We start from the raw sequence: 23,402 nt of genomic DNA, 5'->3' as shown, positions 1-23,402 counted from the left end.
GAGTTCAGATTCGACGACAAAGGGATCCTCCGCTACGGGAACAGGTTATGTGTACCAGATGACGTGAGTCTTAAAGGAGACATTATGAGGGAAGCTCATAATGCCAGGTACAATGTTCACCCTGGAGCCACCAAAATGTATCAGGATCTGAAAAGAGTTTATTGGTGGCCAGCTATGAAGAGAGAAGTGGCACAGTTCATGTCCGCCTGCGAGGTATGTCAGAGGGTGAAGCTGGAACATCAGAAGCCGACTGGAATGCTTAACCCACTGCCGATTCCAGAGTGGAAATGGGAGAACATAGCTATGGATTTTGTAGTGGTATTACCGGCAACGTCCAACAGACTAGACTCCATATGGGTGATTGTGGATAGACTGACTAAATCTGCTCACTTCATCCCTGTCAGGAGTGGTTATTCTATGGACAAGTTGGCTTAGGTGTATGTTGATGAAGTTGTCAGGCTGCATGGGACTCCCGTTTCTATCGTGTCAAATAGGGGACCCTAGTTCACCTTCAGGTTTTGGCGGAGTCTGCAGAATGCTATGGGCACAAGGTTGGACTTTAGCACTGCTTTCCATCCACAGACTGATGGACAGTCAGAGAGGACCATCCAGACTATAGAAGATATGCTCAGAATGTGTGTGCTAGATTTTGGCGGTTCTTGGAGGCAGCATCTACCCTTAGTGGAGTTTGCCTACAATAACAGCTATCATGCTAGCATAGGGATGGCTCCATATGAAGCTCTTTATGGGAGGAAGATATGCTATCATCCACAGACTGACGGACAGTCAGAGAGGACCATCCAGACTATAGAAGATATGCTCAGAATGTGTGTGCTAGATTTTGGCGGTTCTTGGAGGCAGCATCTACCCTTAGTGGAGTTTGCCTATAATAACAGCTATCATGCTAGCATAGGGATGGCTCCATATGAAGCTCTTTATGGGAGGAAGTGCAGGTCACCTGTTTGCTGGGAAGAAATGGGAGAGAGGTCCTTGGCAGGGCCTGAGTTAGTAGAGATTACCAGCAGGGTCGTGCCTATTATCAGAGAAAGAATCAAAATTGCTGTGAGTCGGCAGAAAAGTTATGCAGATGTTCGCAGGAAGCATATAGAGTTCTAGGAGGGAGATTTGGTGTTGCTCAAGATGTCTCCAATGAAAGGGGTGGTTCGTTTTGGGAAGAAAGGTAAGCTAGCTCCACAGTACATCAGACCCTTCGAGATCTTGTAGAAGGTTGGGAATGTATATAAGTTAGATTTACCTGCTTCCATGGAGAGAATCCATCCGGTTTTCCATGTTTCTATGTTACGAAAGTTCGTGTCAGATCCGGGCAAGGTTCTTAGTGAGCTTGATGTGGATATCCTAGGAGATCTCACCTATGTAGAGCAGCCAGTGCGGATCATAGACACCCAGATCAGAAAGTTGAGAAACAAGGAAATTTCGATGGTGAAAGTCCTTTGGAACCACCACAATATGGAAGAATGTATCTGGGAGACACGGGAGTCTATGCTCCAGCAATACCCTCATCTCTTTTAAAGTTAGTTTTGTGTGTTTCTTTATGCTTTATGTGTTATGTTCTGTTTTGAGTGTGTTAGTTGCGGAACATTCGGGGATGAATGTTCTTAAGGGGGGAGAATGTAATACCCGGCTGGACCCCGGCATCGGAATGCCTAATTTCCGACGGAATCTCCGTTGGAATCCAGAATTCTAGGATGTCGGAGCATTCTAGAAGGGTAGAATAAAGGTTTTCTAAAATGTTTTTACATGTTTTTATTGGTTTGATTAAGAAAATTTGAGTTTTGAAAAGAAAAGACCAAGGAGAGAAATGCCAGGTTCGGCCGCCGAACCTCACTTTCGGCCGCCGAACCTCACTTTCGGCCGCCGAAGGTGGCTTCCTTTCGTTGCCACCGAACCCCAAGTTCGGCTTCCAAACGTGGTGGAGCTGTGGAAGCAGCTTTGGCCACCGAAGGTGGTTGACCGGCCACCTATAAAAGAGTCCCTTGTCCGGAATGGAGGTGAGTTTTCTCTCTCTTTTTGGGCATAGGTGAGTTTTTGTCCTCTTTTGGTTGATTTCATGTATTTCGTCAAAGTTTAGCAAGGTTTAAGAAGTTTTTACTTTGGTTTTGAAGATTTTGAGCTAAGAAGCAAAGTCTTGAGGCTTGGAGACTTCGGATCTGTTTTCCTTCGCATCTCCGAGTTTGGACCATCAATCCTCTCGATCTTCAAGAGGTAAGCATGGATCCTCACCTCCCCTTATGTTTTAAGTATGTGTTGAGGGTTTTAAGGGAGTTTTATGTTCATAGAGATAGTGCATGCACAGGTCAAGCTTGGTAAATGAAAAGTTTAAAATTTTTATGGAAATGTTTGATCATGTATGGGATTTATCAGGTACACAGAATGCACAGTAGGCTTGCTACGGGTTTCGGCGACCTTAAGTCGATCTGAATCCTAGCGCCGGTAGCGGTCCGGTCTCCGGGTCGTTACAATGTTCATGCATCATGAATGCCATGTTATATACTAGGATGTTTGCATTAGAATTCACGAATATGATGCATTGCATTAATTACTGTTGATGTGGATGGTTATTGGATGATCCATTAGTCTTCGATATGATATGATATGGTATGGTACAGAAGTCTAGGTCGAGACCCATTCTACGCCCCTGGCACAGAGTAAGAGAAAGACCAGGTCGAGGCCCATTCTACGCCCCTGGCACATTGAAATGTTATGTTAGGTTAAGGGAAAGACCAGAGGCCCATTCTACGCCCTGGCACTGTTGGATTATGTAGAGGGCTATTGGTGACAAGTCCATCCTTGATGTGAGTTGTTTGTGATGTGATGCATTCCATGAAAGCATGTGTTTTAATATATTGTTTTACTATTCTGCTCACTGGGCTCTAGTAGCTCACCCCTTTCCCTTAACCCCCAGGTTTGCAGGTTCGGGATAGACCAGGAAGTCAGCAAGAGTAAAAATTGATGTATGTAATAGTTAGTTGTGGACATGAAAAATAATGTAATGTAATGTAAGGTATCGTACAGAATTGTATTGAGGATTAGTATTGTGCTTGACCCTAGAGTTTATGGTTAATCCCTTTTGATACATGGTCTTTATACAATGTTTTATTAATGTGATGTAAACCAAGCTTGATGTATGTAATGTTGATCCAACTAGAGCATTTGATGAGGGCTCTAGTATGGGATTTTTTATGTATTCAGTTTAGTGCATGCACAGGTTGAGCTTAGTAGATGTAAAAGTTTAAAGTTTTTATGTAAATGCTTGATCATGTATGAGATTTATTAGGTATGACAGGTCATATGTTAGGCTTGCTACGGGTCCCGGCGACCTTAAGTCGATCTGGATCCTAGTGCCGGTAGCGGTCCGATTTCGGGTCGTTACATCATATCTCAGCAAGCATTTATAGTGCCGATATGGCAACAATATTCTCACCAATTGCTTGGTTCTAATATTATCAAACAAATTATTGGCCTCAGTAATAGGATAGATTAGTTGTTACAGCTGTTTCATAAAGGTTGTTTAAGTGAAACTAGGGATGACATTTACCTAGCCTTTGAAGGTATAAAAAACCTAGCAATCCAAACCTATCCTAAGTGCAATCTCTTCTGCCACTTGGCCTGGTTGAGATTAAATAGTTTTGCAAATAAAATCAAAAGGTGAGCATGCTGACCTGAAGCAAACTTCTAATGGTATTACACAATCTTCCAACAAGAAAATAGCCAATACTAAGAAACACAACTACGAAACTTCTTGAGCAGAACACTTGCTAAGTTCTCAAAAAAAGAGCTCAAGCACTTGAGCTTGCATATACCAATTTCCACAGTTCAATCTAATAGATACTTTGAAAATAAGGGATCCAACAGTATTTACAATATATATAAGTAATGTAACGACCCGAAAATCGGACCGCTACCGGCGCTAGGATCCAGATCGGCTTAAGGCCGCCGGGACCCGTAGCAAGCTTGACATGTAACCTGTAAACCTGTTTAATCCCATACATGATCAACAATCATACATAAAAATTTAAAACTTTTCTTTCATACATTCTATCATACACCAAACTCGACCTGTGCATGCACTGAACATAGCCATAATCATAAACTTGATCCCTCTGTGGGATCTCATCAATGCCCCCAATGGGTGGCATAACAAGTGTTGAGTTGGCTAAACATAGTCATCAATAAACATTAAGATCATGTATCAAAAGGGATTACAATATACTATGGTCAAGCACACTTCTAACCTTAATATCATTACATTACATATCTATACGTCATTATACAATCTGTCATGTCCACATTCTAACTATTACATACATAAGACTTCATTACTCTTCTTGACTTCTCTGTCTAACCCGTACCTGCAAACCTGGGGAATTTGGGAGAGGGGTGAGCTACTAGAGCCCAGTGAGCAGAATCATAAAGCATTTAAAACACATGCTATCATGGAATGCATCACATCACAACTAATCATATCAAGGATGAACTTGTCACCATTTAGCCCTCTACATATTCCAATCATGCCAGGGGCGTAGTGCAGGCCACACCTGGTCTTTCTCTTATACATAATATAACATACATAATCCATGGTGCCGGGAGCGTAGTGCAGGCCACGTCCGGTCTTTCTCTTACATAGTGCCAGGGGCGTAGTGCAGGCCACACCTGGACTTCCATACCATATCATCATGTCATAACATATGAGGGCTAATGGATCATTCAACATTCATCCACATCAACAACATATTATGCAATGCAACATATTCGTGATTTCTAATGCAAACAACCTAAAATATCACATGGCATCCGTGATGCATGAACATGCTCAAAATTGATTTATTTACTTAAGAGCATAAGAGTTATTCCACTCACCTCTGGCTAGCTCTGATACTGACTGGAGCAACTGACTCACTGCTGGGGTCCTCGGTTCCTCGGGTCCGAACCTACACAGGTGGACTCAAATGAGGGACCAAACAACTAGAACATAACTCTAAAAACATCCCCCAAAAACCCCCTAAGACATCATGAAACAACCATAGAAGAACATGCAAAGGAGGCCTGGACAGGGCACTTTCGGCGGCAGGTTCGGCGGCCGAAAGTCCCTCCAGAGCCGAAAGTCAGGCAGGTTCGGCTGCACCTTCGGCGGCCGAAACTCCCAGATAGAGACGAAACTCATGCATGTTCGGTGGCACTTTCGGCGGCTAAAACTGCCAGACAGAGACGAAAGTCTCCTTTCGGGGGCAGGCTTCGGCAGCCGAAAGGCTTGCCTCCCCAGCCATGTTCGGCGGCCGAAAGTCCTTCGGCTGTCGAACCTGGTTTCTGCAAAAGGGCAGAAACTTGGCTCCTTTTGCACATTTCGCCTCCAAACCTTCCAAACATGCATCAAACCTATTCTACAACACACAAACACAAGCATACATGTTCCTAGGGGCCATAAATCATCATAAACCCCATCTACAACACATCAAGCATCCACATTGTTCATGAGTATACATTTATAGCTATAAACATAACTATAACCTAAACATGCATTCTACCCCCATAGATCTACTTAAAACTTACTTAAAATATACAATGAGCTTAAGATCAGCTCTTACCTCGTGAAGATCGAGAGAGAGACGACCTAAAACTCGGAGGTAGGAGAGATTGGGTTCTTGAACCTCCAAGCTCCAAAACTTTGCTCAAAAGCTCAAATCTTCAAAACAAAGTTAAAACAAATGAAAAACTTGAAAGATTTAGAGGAAAAACATCAAAGATCGGTGAGGGACGGCGGAGAGATCACCTTGGCCGAAAATGGGGAAAAAGCTCGCCCGTTTTCGGCTAAGGGACCCTTTTATAGTGGCTGTCCAAGCCACGTTCGGGGGCCGAATGTGCCTCCGCATGCATGCCATGTTCGGCGGCCGAACTTGAGGTTCGGCGGCCGAACTTGAGGTTCGGCGGCCGAACCTAGGCTCCCCTCAATTATGCCTTCGGGGGCCTAAGGCTCACCCGAAATGCATGCATGTTCGGCGGCCGAACTTTGAGTTTCGGCGGCCGAACCTGAGCTTTCCTCCAAGGTTGTTTTTATTCAAAAACTCATTTCCTCTTTACTTAAAATCATCAAAAACATTAAAACATTTCATGAAAAACATGGTTTTACCCTTCTAGAGGTCTCCGACATCCGAGATTCCACCGGACGGTAGGAATTCCGATACCGGAGTCTAGCCGGGTATTACATAAGTTTACTTGCTAACAGTGGAAGGACGATAAAGACATAGGCTGAATCATTTCTCCATGTCTATCCTGTCAACAAGTGGACTAGTGACTCGCGGTTGTCGAAGCCGATCAAAAATAACCTTTCCGGTTATCAACAATATTACTACTGCAGATAGTGGTAAAGGATCGAATCCACATAGAATTGAAAACTTACCTATCTTTTTTATCAAGACCAAGACAATTGACTGAAAGCAAATAACTGAAAGAGAAGTAAACTGAAACGAGATAAACTGAAAGCAAATAAACTGAAAGTAAAATGGGGGAGGGGTTTTGAGATTGATTCAAGAGATCTAAAACTGAAAGCAATAAGAGAAAGCAAATAATTAAAATAAAGGAAATCAATGATGAAAAAAATCTAGTTGAAGAGTTGGATCCACTTCAGTTGTTTGGATTGATCATTGAAACTTATGTTCTTTTGATTGATTCAATAGATTAGTTATGGAGATGGAAAACGCTTCTCACCAGCATGTCTCTCCTTAATCATAAACCAATTAGGGAACGCCCTCTAATTAATTACTAATCAACAAGTTGCCAAGGAACGTCCTTGGTTAGGCATCAAAACAACTGTCAATTGCATTAAGAGATAGAGAGAGCCAATCCTAGCTACCCAAACGCATGAGATGTTGCTAGATCATACAATTTTCTTAGTTTTTATACCAATTGTTCTTATGTTTGAACAATCCAAGCAATTACGGACTTAAAACTATTCAAACTAATAATATATTATCTTGCAATTAAGAATCAAGTGGCCAATTTGATCAAAACAACAAAGCAATAATGGAATCAAGCATGAAATTGTATGAATATTGAATAAACCAAAGACAAACAACTTATGTTCAGATCTCACAATCCATAAAACAACTTAAGTTTCAACCAATCTTCAACTAGAATAAAAGGTTTCAGCTACTCATGGCTGAACCAAAAACCAAAAACAAGGAAAGAAGAAAGGTAGAAGAAGAGAAGAAGATCTTGGAGGTGTTGGCCTTGTGCAATCCGAAGAGGCGAAGTGCAAGAAGCCGTTCGGCTGGCCTTATGTGCTTCTTAAATAGGATTAGATGCTGCCCTAAGTCTTACTTGCTGCCCAAGAGGTGCTTGCTACCCAAGTTGTGTCTGGAAAGGAAAGAGGCGTGTGGCAAGGTCTTCAGAAGGAAGGAGGCGCGCAGATTGGCTCTTCAGAAGGAAGGAGGCGCGCGATAAGGTTGTGCAGAAGGAAAGAGATGCTGTCCAAACTTTCCTTTTTAGGTGGAGCCTTTGTTTGAATTTCGAATTTTGAATACTGAATGCATGAGAGACAAATGCATCTTCTTGAGATCTCGCTTCCTAAATAGGAGGATCTGACTGCTGAGGTGTCTACACATCTTTAAACAAGGAAAGAAAGATCTGCAATTTGAATTTCAAATAATCTGCTGACTGCACTTTTCTTATTTGTTTTTGCTTCTGCATTTTTCTTATTTGAAAACTTTCCTTATTTGACACTTTCCTTATCTGAAAACTTTTCTTATTTGGCACTTTCCATATTTGGCACTTTTTGGCAGTTTTAAGAGCATTTTCACCAGATTGTCTCTTTACACCCATCTTCTGCAAAATAAGATCAAAACCACAAAATTAAACAGAAAAGATGTAAACAAACATCAATAATATCATGATAAAATGGTCTAAAATATGTTCTATCAACTAGCATAACCTGTAGGTGACTAAAAATAGTAAATAGAAGGAAAAGAGAAAGAAAAGAATCAAAGTGAAGATCATAAAAAGACATATCATTTACCTTCAAGACCAGCTAGAAACAAAATAAGATCTATGAATTCACTAATATAAACAATTATGATCTATCGATCTACCAGCGGCAATAGCAGCGGCGAGTGGCAGCATCGCATTGTGGAGGGGAGCGTCCAGCAGCCGATTGTACATGGAGGGGGAGCGTCAGTCGTTTCACAGCAGTGTCGGTCGTCTCGTAGCAACATCGGTCGTCCAGCGGCATCGTCAAGGCAGTTTCTTATCTCAGGGAGCATCGCGGGAGCTGTTCATCACTTCAACTGTTGCGACAGCGACAACATCGTAGGAGGGGAGATGACGACGACGGTGACTTCGGGTTGGGAGAGGAGAGGAGAGGAAAGTGAGATGCGACTGAAAATATTTAGAATGAAAGAGATGTGTTAGAGTTTTTTTATTTATGAATTCTTTTAAACTTTTCGACGGATTGGTAATGAAATTTATTCCATCGCTAATTTATTAAAAATCCATTGCTAATCCATTGGAAATATATAATTAAAGTATTTGTCGCTAAGCCGTCACTGATTCCGTCACTAATTTTTTTTTTGACGGAAATAATATTCGTCGCTGATAGTATGTTTTTTTGTAGTGTCTGAAATCCACTATTGAAACAGATTTGCCCCTTTGGAGATAACCATGTAGGCCTTTCTAAAATGCCAAGACTTGCTAAGAGCCTCCCTAACTACTATAGTATTTAGAATGTTGTGGACTATAAATTTTCCCAATAGAATATACTTGTGGCTAAGATTGAGATTGGAATTATCCTCCACTAATTACAGAGTATCTTGTCAGCACTACATATCCTTTGCTCTGTTAATGAGCTCAAAGGCATTTTGTTCCATATTTTCCATCAAGCGAGGGGTTGGAGAGTTAAGGCGATAGGTGGGTGGGAGTAAAAAAGGTGAGCTTGTGGAAAAAAAAGGACTTGGGTGAGAAGGAGAGTTTAGAAATAGTTTGAAGGGGGCGTGACGGACATCGAATTCGTCAATTAAAACTTATTTCTCTTTTCTTGATTCAAAAGAATTTGCAGTTAGAGCAAATGAGTGTCAATTTCACAGATACCTTAACTTTGTTTAATTTAGATGACTAGTAGAATAAGAAGAATAGTTTAAAACAAAAAAAAGAGAAGAAGATAATTGTTGTTGGAAGAAATTGATTTTGCCTTGGGCAAGCTAATATCTTTAAAGAAGAAAAACAATGCAATTGAGATGGTGAAATAAATAATTAAATTAAAACTCAGCTGAAGATAATCTAATTGAGGGGTTGGCAGTTGATCATTGATTAGAAAGACAATTCATTTTATTATCTATTGTTTGGTTATAGTGTTCAAACACGCGATTCCCACTAATTCTTTCTTATGATTAAATTAATTAGCTATACGCTTAAATTAATTCCTAGTTAATTAATAATCCCAACACACATGTAGATTTAATTAGTTAAATGCTTTAAGAGAGAAGAACCCAAACTTGATCAATAATAACACACGAATTATTTAAATGAAATCAATTAATTCCTTAACATAAATGAATATGCTAATTGGACTTGTTATTAACCCAATTAAATAATTACGAATTTAATTAGGTTAATTAGCAATATGTTATTTTTCCAGGAGATTCAATGGACCTTTTAAATTCTTAAGAGGACAACAATGGAGGTGGTGTTTCTCAAAAATAGACATTAATTGAAAACAGAAATAAGATGAAGAGAAATTAAAAATATAATCTCACAACTTGAATAAACCTCAATTTTGATTAACTTTCAATTGAAAATAAGTGTTTAACCTCTAAGAGTCATAATAAAATTACAAAGAACTAAAGAAAAGAGATGAAGAAAGGGGCAGCTAGGAGGTGGCTGAATATGAGAGAGAAGAAGAGAAAAAAATATAATGCCTAGGTTAATTCTTGGATAGCCTTTATATAAGCTTTTTCCCAACAAAAAGATAAGTATTCACAATTTAAAATAAACTCTACTACTCCTATCTTATATCAATCCTAATCTGATTATATTTGCTTCAATCTGAAACTGATATGATCTCTGTACAGCTCGAAAAATTGGGATTACAGCTGGCAAATTCGAATTCTGAAGTTTGTCCGTCGCCTTGGGCTACAATCTTGCCCCTGAAGTTTGTCCATGGCCTTGAGCTACAACCTTGGGCAAGATTGTAACCCCCAATCAGAAAACCTTCTAATTCAGTCTTTTTTTGTTCCTTTTCTTGCTTTCTGCTCAAAAACCTATCCAAAATCAAATTCCAAATAAAAATAAATTGTTTATATCAAAATCATAGCAAAATTATGAAATTTAATAAGGAAAAAGTAGTGAATTTTGCACCTCATCAGAACAAAAAGAGCTAAATATTGGTAGGGGAGAGAAAACACAAGGATTTATAAAAGAAGATCTCAAGGGATAGAAAGACACCCAACGAAGGCAAGCAACAAACTAGTATTTAACCAGAGGGAAAACCCAGAGCTACAGGGGCAGTTTGGAGAAGAATAGTTGGAGCTACTACTTGTACCCTTTAACACTATTATCATTCAACTTTGTTAGTTACCAGGTTCGAATTACTATTCAAGAATTGTAAGTGAATTGACACTATCTTCTTCCACTCGTCTTTGGTTTCTCCGTTGCTCTTCTCACTGCTTCCCCTATTGACTTATCACAATTTTGTATTGGAATATTTGATGCTCTATATATGGGACATAATCGAACTGCCTTAAATGATCCTTTCTCATTTTATTTCCTGTCGTGTGTCAAAGAATTCTTTCAAAATATTATCATATTGTACATGTTAATTTGTAAGATCAACTATATACCTACGTAAAAATACCCTAAAACATATAATACATTTTTTTATATATATTTTTATAAATATAACTTTCATTCTTTATTTTTAATAAATCTCACATCGATTTAGAATAGGGGTAACGTGCCTTTTATAAGGGCCGTATGCACTCCTTCCCTTAAATTAGCTGGTGAGTTAGGTCTGATCCAAATTTAACATGATATAAGAATCTCCCTATCCGATATTAAATTTTTCATAAATATGTCACGCTCTAATATAATTCTGGGCGTGAGGAGATGTGTTGAATCACACATCAATTTGGAACAGGAGTAATATGATATTTAGAACATGAATAATATGCTCTCATAAGGGCCGTATGCACTCCTCTTGAGATGAGTTAAACCTTATCTAAATATAACAATTTCTTATCCTCTAATTAATTTTAACAAAGACCTCATCCAAGATATATCTTGAAGATTAACTACTGGAATATTTGTTAGTCAATTTAATCGTCAAAATAAGTTAAATTGATTGTAACACTTACACATGCAATTTGGAAGATTAGCTAGGTTAACTATTTGTTTTTGGAACTTTCAAGGAAGCTTCCTCATGTATGCTTAGGCTATACATTGAAAGATGCAATCACTTTTTGTAAAGCTAAACTATTATAGTCCAAAACTTTAGTCATACTAAATTTAAAGTTCAAATGATAAAGTTAATCATTACATGAATAATTGTTCTTAGATTGACACCAAAGGTTTATAATTTCGGCATTTTCTGATGAAAACTTCATCATCTAATGAGCTCAAGCATAATACATTTTTTTTAAAAGAATTTTTTTATTTTTTAATTATGGGTTCAAATCCTATAATCGGTGTGTTCTGAGTATGGGATAGTCTCATTAGTAAAAAATATATAATTCTTTTTTAAAAAAGGATAAAAAATGATAAATGGGTTCCACTCTATTCATTAGAAATTTTCATGGCTTTAATCCCAGCCTTTTTTTTCCCTTTGAAATCAGCCTTTTTTTAGTTTATATTATCAAAAAATTTTCTTTTCTTTTTCTTTTCTTTCTCGTTTATTCTCTTTACTTTGTACATGAAGTGTAAAGATTGTGTAAAAATGGCTAGAAAAGATTTCAGAGATACCCTAGTCTTTTGGTAAAAATTACAAAATAAATATATTTTTTTTCGTAAATGGAAAGTGCTTCATTACAATTACCAAAGATCACTTCATACTTTAACATAGTTAATGCTTTCTCTCTCTAGAAATATTTTCTTTTCTCTTTCTCACTCTTCTCTGAGTGCACAACATACAAAATCAATTAGATTTCATATTTACGTAGGAATATATATATAATAAGCAGATTTATATCTCTCACAGCTTGACAGGAAAGACACAGCTTTTTCCACTCTCTCCTTTTGTTGCTTTCTGTCTTTCTTGTCTCCTTGTCTTTCTTTAGCTCTCTTTTACTTTTCTTTTTCTCTTTCTCTTTTTCTTTTCTTTTCTTTTTCTCTGATTTTCTCAACTGGGTACCTGATTCTCTTCACCAGCCACCCCTCAGAGATATAATGATTTCAAAATGATGATAATTACATACACAGTAGGTTTATCAATGTGGTCTGCCCAAGGTGAACTCCAAATTAGGCTTCTTGGGGCTCGTCCCTGAAAGGCTTGATGAGCTTACATCTGATATTCTTTCATAGATTGAGCACTTTGGATCCATTTCCTTCTGCTATTAATAAATAAATAAATAAATAAATCATTAATAATCATATATACAAGGAAAAGAAACGGGAATGGGGCAATAAATGTCCATCAAGGGAAGCGTGTCAAGGTGGGAACCAAAAGGACATTTTGACTAGGGGAATAAGAATATTTTCAAGTGAAAAGAAACATTTGCTAGAGAGAGAGAGACAGAGAGTATACATTTTGAAAGCCTGCTAAAGCTTGCATGGAGCTTCCTAGCTAATACAATTATTCATCACCATTATCTTTATGACAATATATTATTATATAATTAATTTGTTAAATTTGGATCCGTTTAATTCGTTCCAAAATTAATTTAAGGGCAAAAGTGCCTACAACCCCTTATCTCAAATCGATATGGTATTTAATACAACCATCGTATTTAAAACGTGACATTCACAGAAAATCCAATATCAGTTAAAACCCTGATACTATATTAAAGTATTAAAGAGATCTCAGCGTATATTATAAAATGTCATCTATTCCTAACTCATACACCTCTCAAACATCAATAAATGAGATTTTGTGTTTAGATAATATGATGCAGATTAATATTGACAACAGAAATTAAGCTATTCTTTTAGAAAAATAAGGATTATTTTAATTTTAAAAAGCTTTCCACATCGAAAGAACACACTTTTCTCCACTCTCATTAGGTTTTCCAAAATACAAGATTGCCCCTTGAATTCATTCATTCAATGATCTTATATTAGAAAACAGCTTTTGAAAAGCCACTGCCTTTCTTCTTTCTTTCTAATTTGCATGAATTACTGAAGAAAGAATGAAAAGATAAGGCATCTGCTTTTCTTCAATCATTCCAACAAACATTGATTTCTGGATGGAGAATAAAAATATTTTCAAACTGGAGGACAATTTGGGAAAACAAAAAATTTGGTACCTCATGAGATGGTAAGTTCCCATTAGAATCCTTTGATTTCACATGCAACCAAGCTTCCCTATTAGAAACAACAGATTGAGAGAATATTTGCTATCAGTGTAAGCCATGCAGAATAAGAAAAAGAGAAAAAAAAAAAAAAAAACTTAGAAAAGAAACCTATCTTTTTACTGCCTTATTTAAAATTCCTTCACATTAAATTTTTATTATTCTGATTGAGATAAAGTAGGAAGTCACAACCCATGTGATAACCCATTACCAAGAACAACATATTACAAAGAAGTTTCAAAGGGCATAAAGCTTTGGCACCAAGATTTCCACTAATGGGACCATCACAAGAGTTTAGCTTTGACACTAAGTTTCCCAAGTGTAGGTCCCATTGAAATACCTCTAAATCTGAGCCCACAAAATCCAAAAGAAAGAGATATCTCCATTTTTATAGGTGGGTATTTGTCTAATGGGATTCTCATCATGGCTTTGAATGGTAGGATATAGAGTGGATTTTTTTTCTTTAACTTCCTTTTTCACCCACAACTAGAAGAAGTGTATAATTACCCTATCATTTGAAGTTTCAGTCTTCATGCATGGTCATCAACAGACACAACAAAGCAGTGAAATCATTTCTTCTTCCATTCTTCTTTCTTTTTGTGGGTTTCTTACATGTTACTGTGTCCTATGTGGTTCATGTCGAGAGAGATGGGATCCCTTCATATAATATGTAAAGAGAGAGAGGGAGAGAGAGAATGATTACCCCAAAGCTATCTTCAAGGATTGAACTTAGCTTCTATAGTTTGAAAATGTAAATCACGCATATATAGTAATGCACGAAGTCCAAGGACATTAGGGTTAGGTTGGATATGTAGTGATTTAAAAGGGTAATGACAAAAAACGACAAGAAAACCCAATAACAAAGATGATAAGATATTAGCAAGATTTACACATCATGCACTATCTTCTCTGTTTTGTCCGTAAGACATACAACATAAAATATGAAGGACAAAACTCTAAAATTCAAGTGTAGTTGGCTTAAGGGTGTTTCTCCATATCAAAATCTACTATTAAAAAAGCCAAGATTTTAGTTAATTTAGACCATATTATCTATTAGTTAAAAAGAATTATGCTCTTGAGATTTTTTTTTTTTTAAAATACATTAGCTAGCTGGCATTAAAAAAATTTGAAATTAAATTTGATAAAATTTAATAATAAAAATACTAAAATAATAAAATTTTCTTATAATTATCCTTTTATGCACACAAGAATTTGAAACAGTGGAGAAGTATTTCACCTTGAAGAATTGCTCCAGAGGCCATGAGAGTCCTTGTCCTGGTTGTGATCACTTGGTTTTCCTTGGTGCATTGATAGTTCAGACCTTGAGTTTTGAATGTCAAACATCAAATCATCAGAAGTTTCTCCAGATGATCCATTATCAAATACTTCTGATTGTCCTGCACTCAAATTAAAATGACCAAAAAATTATCAATAACCGGTCGGTAAATTTATTTTATTAATTAATTTTTTTTATCAGTAAATTTGTTTACAAGAATATAAGAAAAAATTTCAAAGTTTATAAACAGCGTTGTGAAATGAGAAATGAAGAAGAATTTTTATTTTAATAAGTGCATGAACATAAAGAAAATAGGCATTAAACCTGAAGAAGCAGCTGCTCGATCCGTTGTCTTTACCGTCCGATACATCTGCAATAACATTTCAAGAAACACAATCACATTCTAATTAACTACGTTGTTAGTATAAAAAAATGCATAATTTTTTATAATATTAATAATTTATATATAGAAATTTTATTAGAAAATATTTTATATTTATAAATTTTCTCTAATATCTTAAATGTCAAAAATACAAAAAAGAAGAATATTTTTCTGAAAAATACGAATCATAATTATGATAAAAAGAAGGAAAATGAGTGAAGAGTGTAACTAGAAACAGCAGCAGTGATATACTACATAGGTGGTCTGAGCAGTGACAGTACGAAGCGTAAAAAGTGAGTGATGCATGTAACTGCGAACAGAAGCATTTATGTACAAATAAATAGATATATATATTTGTTTTTATATGCAATTATACATGTATATGATTAACCATGGTTAAGAATGTATGGTTAATAAACCCATCTGAGAAAGATATCATTGAGAAATGATGGTGTTCTGTACTTTTTCTTTTTCTAAAAATAATAATAAATTTCACCTTCTGTGTAAGAGAAAAAAATTGTTTTTAAATAAAAAATAATTGGATTGAGTGTAAGCTTGTCTTGGCTTGGCTCTATGATTCATTTTGAATTCCTCGGGCTTTGTCTTACATCTCTCTCTCTCTCTCTCTGTGTGTGTGTTATTGATTTTTACTTGGTCTGGTTCGTTCTTCCAAGCAAAAAGTTGTTTATTAGCTAGCAGCACCGTCAGATCCAGAAGAAAAACAAGTGCTAAGGATTTGAGAGACCCTCTGCAGGGAAACATTGGAATTTGTAATTTATGTATTAAAACCTTCCAGTAATGTAGGCTATTAAATCGCCATTTCAGCTTAACAATGCCATTAAAGCTGCATATTTTTACACTGTACAACAATGATTTTGACATAATCTAGAAACAAAACACAGAATTTTCCTTAATTAAAGAAGAAAATTCAACACATGAAATGGAAAACCCAGGTGAGAGATTACTTGAGAAGATGGTTCTTTTACCTGTAAATGAGATTTAACATGCGCCAAGGTGAGATCTTTCACATCCATCAGCTCAAGTACCGACTTGGGAGTAGCCCCTGAACCCATTAAAGAAGAAGAAGAAGAAGAAGAAGAAGAAGAAGAAGAAGAAGAAGAAGAAGAAGAAGAAGGAGAACACGGGTCAGATTTCTTTCACATGTTTCTCTTTATATGTTATCGAGAATGATAAGGTAATGAATAAAAATGGGGGGAGAATTTAAAGCAAAAAGGGGAAAAAAAACATGAATAAAGATAAGAGAAAAAGATAAAAAAGGAGGCCAAGAGAAAAAACAAGAACAAATGAAGCATACTTTCATGGCCACCCAATAGCTCAACAGCATGAACAAAGCGAGCATGAAGGGTAGTGGTCCATCGCATCCTTGGAGCTCTCATGCCGCGTTTAGCTGGAAATCTTGACATCAATCTTGATCTCATCAAAGCTGGAGACTGATTATAAGGATTTAAACCTGTGGAGCTCGAGTTATTGGTTGCTAAAGATGAAGTTTGAGAACCAGTACTATCCAAAGGCTGTTGAGAGAATGAAAAAAGAGGAGGGTTTTGGTATAAAGGAATCCCTCTGATGGGTCTGAATAAACCAAGCTCTTGGCTTAGCCCTTGCTGCTGCTGAAAGAGAGGATGGTGATGAAGAAGATGGTTCTGTTGGAGATGGTGTTGATACTGGTTTTGTTGTAAATAATTGAAAACATCTTTACCATTGCAATTGCTAGTGTTCTGAAGAAGGTGAAAATGGTTGGAGTTGGACTCTGAAACCCTTGGATTTGATAGCGAAAGCTCAAAACAAGTATCAGGTTTCGCCATTGAAGACACAGTGTTTCTGGAGTCCAAAGCTCTCTTCAAGAATCCCAAACCCATCTCTTCTTCTGTTCTTCTCCATGTGGATGCTGGTTTGCTGTTGGGTGGGCTAATCTGCAGAGATAAATCTGGTTGTGCTGGAAAAAGCTCCATGATTAAGCAACCGAAAAAGCCCTTCTCTACTTCTCTTTATGACCTTATCCACCTCTTTGTTGTGATTGCTACTGTTGCTTATATTCTAATAGGGCAACTGGTATGTTAAAGATCAAGAAAAATGAAGTCTTTGTCGGAGGCTAAGGATGATTTGGGCAAAAGGGGTTAGAAATTTTCAGGTTAGATTTTCTGGGTTTTGTTTGGGATGGACTTGAGATCAACTTGAGAGTAGTTTAAGGGATTTGAGATTGAGAGGAGAGAGACAGAGAGAGAGAAAAAGAGAGAGAAATGACAAGGTATGAAGTGAATGGTTGTTTCTTTTGTGTGAAGTATATGTGAGAAAATGACACTTGAGGGAGGATACAACAGTGAGGAAGAAAGAGAGAGGTGGTGGTTTTTATGGAAATGGAGGGTAGGGTAGTAGGGTGAGAAAGCGAAGAAAGGAAAAGAGAAAAAGTTTGGAACTTTGATTCCTTTTTACTACAAGTCTTTTTTTTTTAACCCTTATTTTCTTTTCTTTGTAGAAAGGAAGATTGATTATGTACTTTTAACGTGTGTATTTGTCCCTCAACAATTCATACTTGCCTTTTTAAACCCTCAATTTCTAACCTTTTTACATAACCCTAAATTCCCCAAAATTTGTAAATTGATATATTTAATAAAACTCAATAATGTATAGAAATGAATTTAATAATTGTTGTGTTATATATATTTATAAATTATTTCATTGTGTATAATGAATGCATAAATTTAAACTTCTTCCTATATAAGAAAGAAATCAATTGCCATTAGATTAAGGGCTATTTGCATAAAAAGTCAAATTTTTACAACCGTTTTATGATTTTATCCAAATTATTAGTATTGTTGGCTAAATTCTTAGTCATTTAGGCAATTTTACTCAAATTGAAAATCAAAATTGAGAAAAGTATGTTCATGATACTGTGACATAAAACATGTTTAATTTCATTATCTTCTCATTAGGCCAGCATGCCATATAGAAAAACCTTTTTTTTTTTTAAAAAAAAAGAAGGCAATATATATGTATTAAAAAAATCCAAACATATGCTATCTTTACCATTATGGATTTGATCTCTAATAATAAGGAAAGCCTAACCGCCTCGAAAGTAGCTAAATTACTAAAGGACTTGTGACTTAAGGGCATCAACTACTATATTAGCCTTACTCGGATGATATTCAATGATATAGTTCTTAAGCTACTATATTAGCTTTGCCATTACGGATCTGATCTTCCTATATTGGTTTGGCACACACCCTAATCCCTTATGGGAAGCATCGCTATACATAACAAACTCGCTTATGCCCGAAGGTAAGCTAAGGGCTAGAGTTGATATAAGACATGCCTTAAACTTCTCAAAACTCTCTCGACATTCATCTATCCATTCAAAATTTCATTCTTCCTTATCAATTTAGCTAATGGTGCTAAAATGATAGAGCAGTCCTAAACAAAGTGACGGTAATACCTTAATAAGCCTAAGAAACTCCTAACCTTTATAGCATTATTTAAAGGATTTCGATTGACTACTGCCTCAATCTTCTTAGGATCAATAAGTACTCCATCGATTGAGATAACATGTCCTAGGAAGTCCACTTGATCAATCCATAACTCACATTTACTTAGCATATGAAAAATTACTTCTTTCTTAAAGTTTGTTATACAAGTCGTAAATGTGCCTCATGCTCTTTTTTTCTATGAGAATACAACAAGATATCATTAATAAATACAATAACAAAACTATCCAAGTAGGGGTTTAATACTTTGTTCATGAGATCCATATACACAGTAAATGCATTAGTTAAATCTAAAGGCATAATAAGAATCTCATAATGCCCATGATGAGTTTTAAAAGTTGCCTTAGATACTTCAGACTCCTTGATCTTTAACTGATGATACCCAAACCACAAATCAACCTTAGAAAGCATCTTAGCACCTTGGAGTTGATAAAAGAGATAATCAATGCAGGGTAAAGGACTCTTGTCCACACTGTAACTCGATTTAGCTTCCTACAGTTAATGTATAACCTTAAAGAATCTTTCTGCTTCTTCATAAACAACATAGGAGCTCTTTAAGGCAAAACACTAGGTCTTATAAACCTTTATAAAGTAACTCTTGTAATTGTATTTTTAAATCCTTTAATTATACTGAAGCCGTTCTATATAGTGGTATAAAGATAGGATCATATTTAGGTTTAACTTAGTAGAGAATTTAATCTCTTTGTCTAGAGGCAACTTGGGAAGTTCTTTAAGAAATAGATCAGGAAACTCATATACTACTAGTATGTCCTTAAGTTTAGATTTTTTTAGGCTACTGTCAATCACATGAGCTATGTATACTGAACAATCCTTCATAAAGCATCTTTTTAGCAGTTATGGCAGAAATCACATAAGAAGGAAGCAAATGCCTCTCTCCACGAAGGATGAACTTGGACCCTTGTAGACTATCAAACACTATTGACTTCTCAAAAAATTCTATTGTAGTCTTATGGTGGGATTACCAATCCGTGCCAGAATAACATCAAGATCTTATAGATATAAAGGAATAAAATACATTAATGTAATACCCAGCTAAATTTTGGCGTCGGAATTCCAACCTTCCGATGGAATCCCCATTGGAATCCGGAGTTTCCGAAGCTGGAATCTCCTTAGAAGGGTAAAATAAGGTTTTTATAAAATGAATTTGAAAATTTTAAGGTTTGGAGTTAAAAACAAAGAAAAAATGTTTTGAGCAAACCCCAAGTTCGGCCGCCGAACTTTCAAGTTCGACCGTCGAAGGGAGGTTCCTCCAGGCCGCCGAAGGTGGTTTCTGTTTGGCCGCCAAAGGTGGCTCCTCCAGCAACCTATAAAAGGCCTTTAGCTCGAAAATAAGAGAGTTTTCCCTCCATTTCCAGGCAGAGGTGAGTCATTGCCCTCCCTTTAATGCTCATGTTGTTTTTCCTTCAAATCTTTCAGAAAATTCATAGGTTTTCTCTTGTTTTTAAAGATTTGAGCTTGAATCTGAGTTTTTAAACCTTGGAGACCTCCGGAGACCGTTTTACCTCATCTCCAAGTTGGGGTTGTTGTCACCTCTTGATCTCCAAGAGGTAAGTTTAGATCTTTGCTCTTCCTATGTTTTAAATAAGTTTTAAGAAGAGGTTAAGGGTTGTTAATGCATGAAATGGTTAGATCTAAAGTTTTAGGGTTTGTTTTAGTTTTGATGACAAACGCTTCCTCTTATGTTTTTGTTGTTGCTTGTTGGGGAATAGACTAGTTTCTATGTCCCTTATGTAAGTTGAGTGAGTAGGAATGTTTTTGTGTAGTTAGGTGTGAGGATTGGAGTGTTTTGGTAGCTGTGTACATAGGGCAGAATTGGGTTCTGCCTTACTGGAGAATCCAAGTTCGACCGCCAAAGCAAGGTTCGGCCGCCGAACCTGCTTGTGGAGGCAGCCTTTTGGCCACTTAACCTGCCCTCGAAAGCATGGACTTTCAGATCTATGAAGGGGTTTAGACCGCCAAACCCGCCCCCAAAGGTTGCTGACTTTCGGATCTGTGAAGGGTTTAGGCCGCCGAACCTGCCCCCGAAAGTCCCTAACTTTCAGATATGTGAATGACTTTTGGCCGCCGAAAGTCCTTTGCCCAGCCTTCTTCTGCCTGCTTTATATGTATGTTTTAGTATGTTTAGGGGGGTTCTTGGGGAGTTATTTAGAGTCATGTAATAGTTATGTTTGATCCCTCATTTGAGTCCATCTGTGTAGGATCGGACCTAGAAGACCGTAGAGGCCTGCAGTGAGATAACTGCGCCAGTTTTAGGCAAGCGTCAGCCATAGAAGAGTAGAACTGAACTAATTTATTATTTTAAGTAATCAAAATTTTTAAGCATGTTCATGCATCACGAATGCCATGTATATGTATTAGTTTTTTTTGCATTAGAATTCACGAATATGATGCATTGTATAATTTACTGTTGATGTGGATGGATATTGGATGACCTACTAACCCTCGAGAATGATATGATATGATATGATACGGAAGTCCAGGTCGAGACCCATTCTACGCCCCTGGCAATATGTAAGAGAAAGTCCAGGTCGAGACCCATTCTACACCTCTGGTATTATGGATATGTTATGCTATGTTTAAGAGAAAGTCCTGAGGAGCTCCGTCAAGGGCCGGGCACTATTGAAATTTGTTGAGGATTACTGGTGACAAGTCCATCTTGATGTATATTGTTTGTGTTGTGACGCATTTCATACGAGCATCTGTTTATTAAACTGTTTTTATGTTCTGCTCACTAGGTTCTTGTAGCTTATCCCTTTTTCGTAACCCCAGGTTTGCAAGGTCAAAGATAGCTCGGAAAAGTCGGCATAGTTGTTGGTATAGTCTAATGTAATAGTATAGTTGTGGATATGTATTGTTTAATGGATTAGAATTGTGCTTTGCCCTAGTTTTGTCCTTGTAATCCCAGCTTACATGATTTTTTATGTAAAATTTTTTTATGAGTTATGTTTGAACTAAGCTTGAGGCATGTGATGTTTACCATACTGGAGCATTTGATGAGAGCTCTAGTATGGGTTTATGTTTTCAGTTTTGGTGCATGTATAGGTTGAGCCTTAGTTCAAGGAAAGTTTATATTTTTGTTATACCATATGATCATATATGGAATTTTATCAGGCACACAGGATGTATAGTAGGCTTGCTACAGGCTCTGACAACCTTAAGTCGATCTGAACCTAGCACCGGTAGCGGTCTGGTTTCCGGATCAGAAGATAGGATGCGAGGCTCACGTCGATCTATCTGCATGATTGACTGGAGTTCCACCTGAAAATGAAGGTATGGATGCCCTTCCTCCTATTGCTCTGTCAAGAGCACGGTTGAGTAGGACTAATAGAGGTGAAACGCCAAGGGACCCCAGAAGGTCTTTTGATGTAAACAGAAGAAGAACAGATCCGGGAAGGATGTCTGTGGATATTAGGGAAAGAGTGGAGGATGACCAAAGAAGAGACGGAAGTCTGGGTGTGAGTTTTTCAGGAGAAGGTATGGGAGAATTTGAAGGAGATGCTCAGGCCTCGGGTTTTGCTTATCCACCTCAGTACCAACCCTAACCACAGGGACCAGGGTATTTGATGGGAGGCGCATTGGATTACTCTAGCTATCACCCGTACCCCTCACACATGCCCTATCCTCTCTACTACCCACCATATCCACCTTACCCCATGTTTTCACCTCCACTCTTTTATTACCAGAATCCAGCAAACCCAAATCCAGGGAATGCTGCACCACCTCCTCCCCCAGCAGAACTAGAAATTCCTGAAACCCAAACACCCAAACCTAACCCATCAGCAGGGAGCAAGGTGAAAATGACGGACTATTTAAAGTTTGATGCTCCTAAGTATAAGATAGGTAATGATCCATCTGAATATATCAAGGCAGTGAAGATGATAGCAGATGAGTTAGGGGCCAGTGATAGCAGAGCCATTCAAATGGCGAGGTTCACTCTAAAATACAAGAAGGCAAAGGAATGGTTCAAGAATTACGTGGACCCAAAACTGGATAGCCTATCTTGGGAACAATTTGCAAATGAGTTTGCAGGGTGGACTTTTTCAGAAAGTTCGAGGGAGTTGAAGGTGATAGAATTTAAGCTATTGAGACAGACTGAAGATATGAGCGTGGATGAGTATATAGACAAGTTTCTGGAGTTGCTTCAGTTTGTGGGTCAGGCTTATGACACTGACTAGAAGAAGGCTAGGAGGTATACTATGAGACTCCACTCTACATACTCCGCCTTGATTTTAGCAGCAGAGAGAGAGAGCTTCCACACTATTGTGGATGCAGCGAGGAAAATGGAGGCTAGTGCCATCATCCAAGGGACAGTAAAGCAGCAGGTGGCACAGACCTCGGGTTTCAAAACCCCGAGTACAGGGAAATTTGATCTCTCCTCTCTAAATGCAGCTACCACAGGAAGTAAAAAGTGGAACAAATCCACTAGGAAGCCAAAGAAGAATAAGTTCTGGAGTAGGTTGAAGTCTGGTCTGGGAATGGATAGTGGTTCAAGCTCTGGTTCTGATAGCTCTGGATGTTTGAGGTGCGGTAAGCCACACAAAGCACTTTGTCGATTTGGGACTACAGCTTGTTACAGATGTGGACAGGAGGGGCACATGGCATGTGAGTGTCCCAATGCAGCTTTAATGGCACAGTCCCAGCAAACAGCTTCTGGCACCATGGCTCAGGCAACAGCTTTAGCCACATCTCAGGGCAGAGGGCGAGGTAGAGGGAGAGGG

The 23,402-nt window shown here is 37.6% G+C and overlaps 1 protein-coding gene across 3 annotated transcripts; it reads right to left on the bottom strand.

The window, feature by feature from the left end:
- Positions 1–9,739: 9,739 nt before the first annotated feature.
- On the bottom strand, positions 9,740–17,545 carry LOC110604507 (probable transcription factor KAN2). Of its 3 annotated transcripts, none has more exons than XM_021742697.2 (6): positions 16,479–17,541; positions 16,150–16,226; positions 15,106–15,151; positions 14,743–14,902; positions 13,461–13,518; positions 9,740–12,548 (listed from the first exon to the last, which is right to left on the bottom strand). In XM_021742697.2, exons 1-6 carry the CDS (start codon positions 17,131–17,133, stop codon positions 12,426–12,428), a joined length of 1,119 nt encoding a protein of 372 aa, XP_021598389.1. In that variant the 5' UTR covers positions 17,134–17,541; the 3' UTR covers positions 9,740–12,425. The 3 variants fall into 3 exon arrangements, with proteins under 3 accessions (XP_021598389.1, XP_021598390.1, XP_021598391.1); XM_021742698.2 differs by having other exon boundaries at positions 9,740–12,545; positions 16,479–17,537; XM_021742699.2 differs by lacking the exons at positions 9,740–12,548; positions 13,461–13,518 and adding an exon at positions 13,544–14,162 and having other exon boundaries at positions 16,479–17,545.
- Between the last annotated feature and the right edge of the window lie 5,857 nt (positions 17,546–23,402).

This window comes from Manihot esculenta, chromosome 17 (genome assembly GCF_001659605.2).
Source record: "Manihot esculenta cultivar AM560-2 chromosome 17, M.esculenta_v8, whole genome shotgun sequence".
Taxonomy (NCBI): domain Eukaryota; kingdom Viridiplantae; phylum Streptophyta; class Magnoliopsida; order Malpighiales; family Euphorbiaceae; genus Manihot; species Manihot esculenta.
This window is presented reverse-complemented; position numbering and strand designations above follow the sequence as displayed.

What these genes read in the sequence shown, in the direction of transcription:
- LOC110604507 (XM_021742697.2), bottom strand. Translation starts at nt 17,133, where the DNA reads ATGGAGCTTTTTCCAGCACAACCAGATTTATCTCTGCAGATTAGCCCA. An exon ending in GCTATTGGGTGGCCATGAAA is followed by an intron (nt 16,227 to 16,478) that starts GTATGCTTCATT and finishes TAATGGGTTCAG; the next exon opens with GGGCTACTCCCAAGTCGGTA. An exon ending in TCGAGCAGCTGCTTCTTCAG is followed by an intron (nt 14,903 to 15,105) that starts GTTTAATGCCTA and finishes ATTTGAGTGCAG; the next exon opens with GACAATCAGAAGTATTTGAT.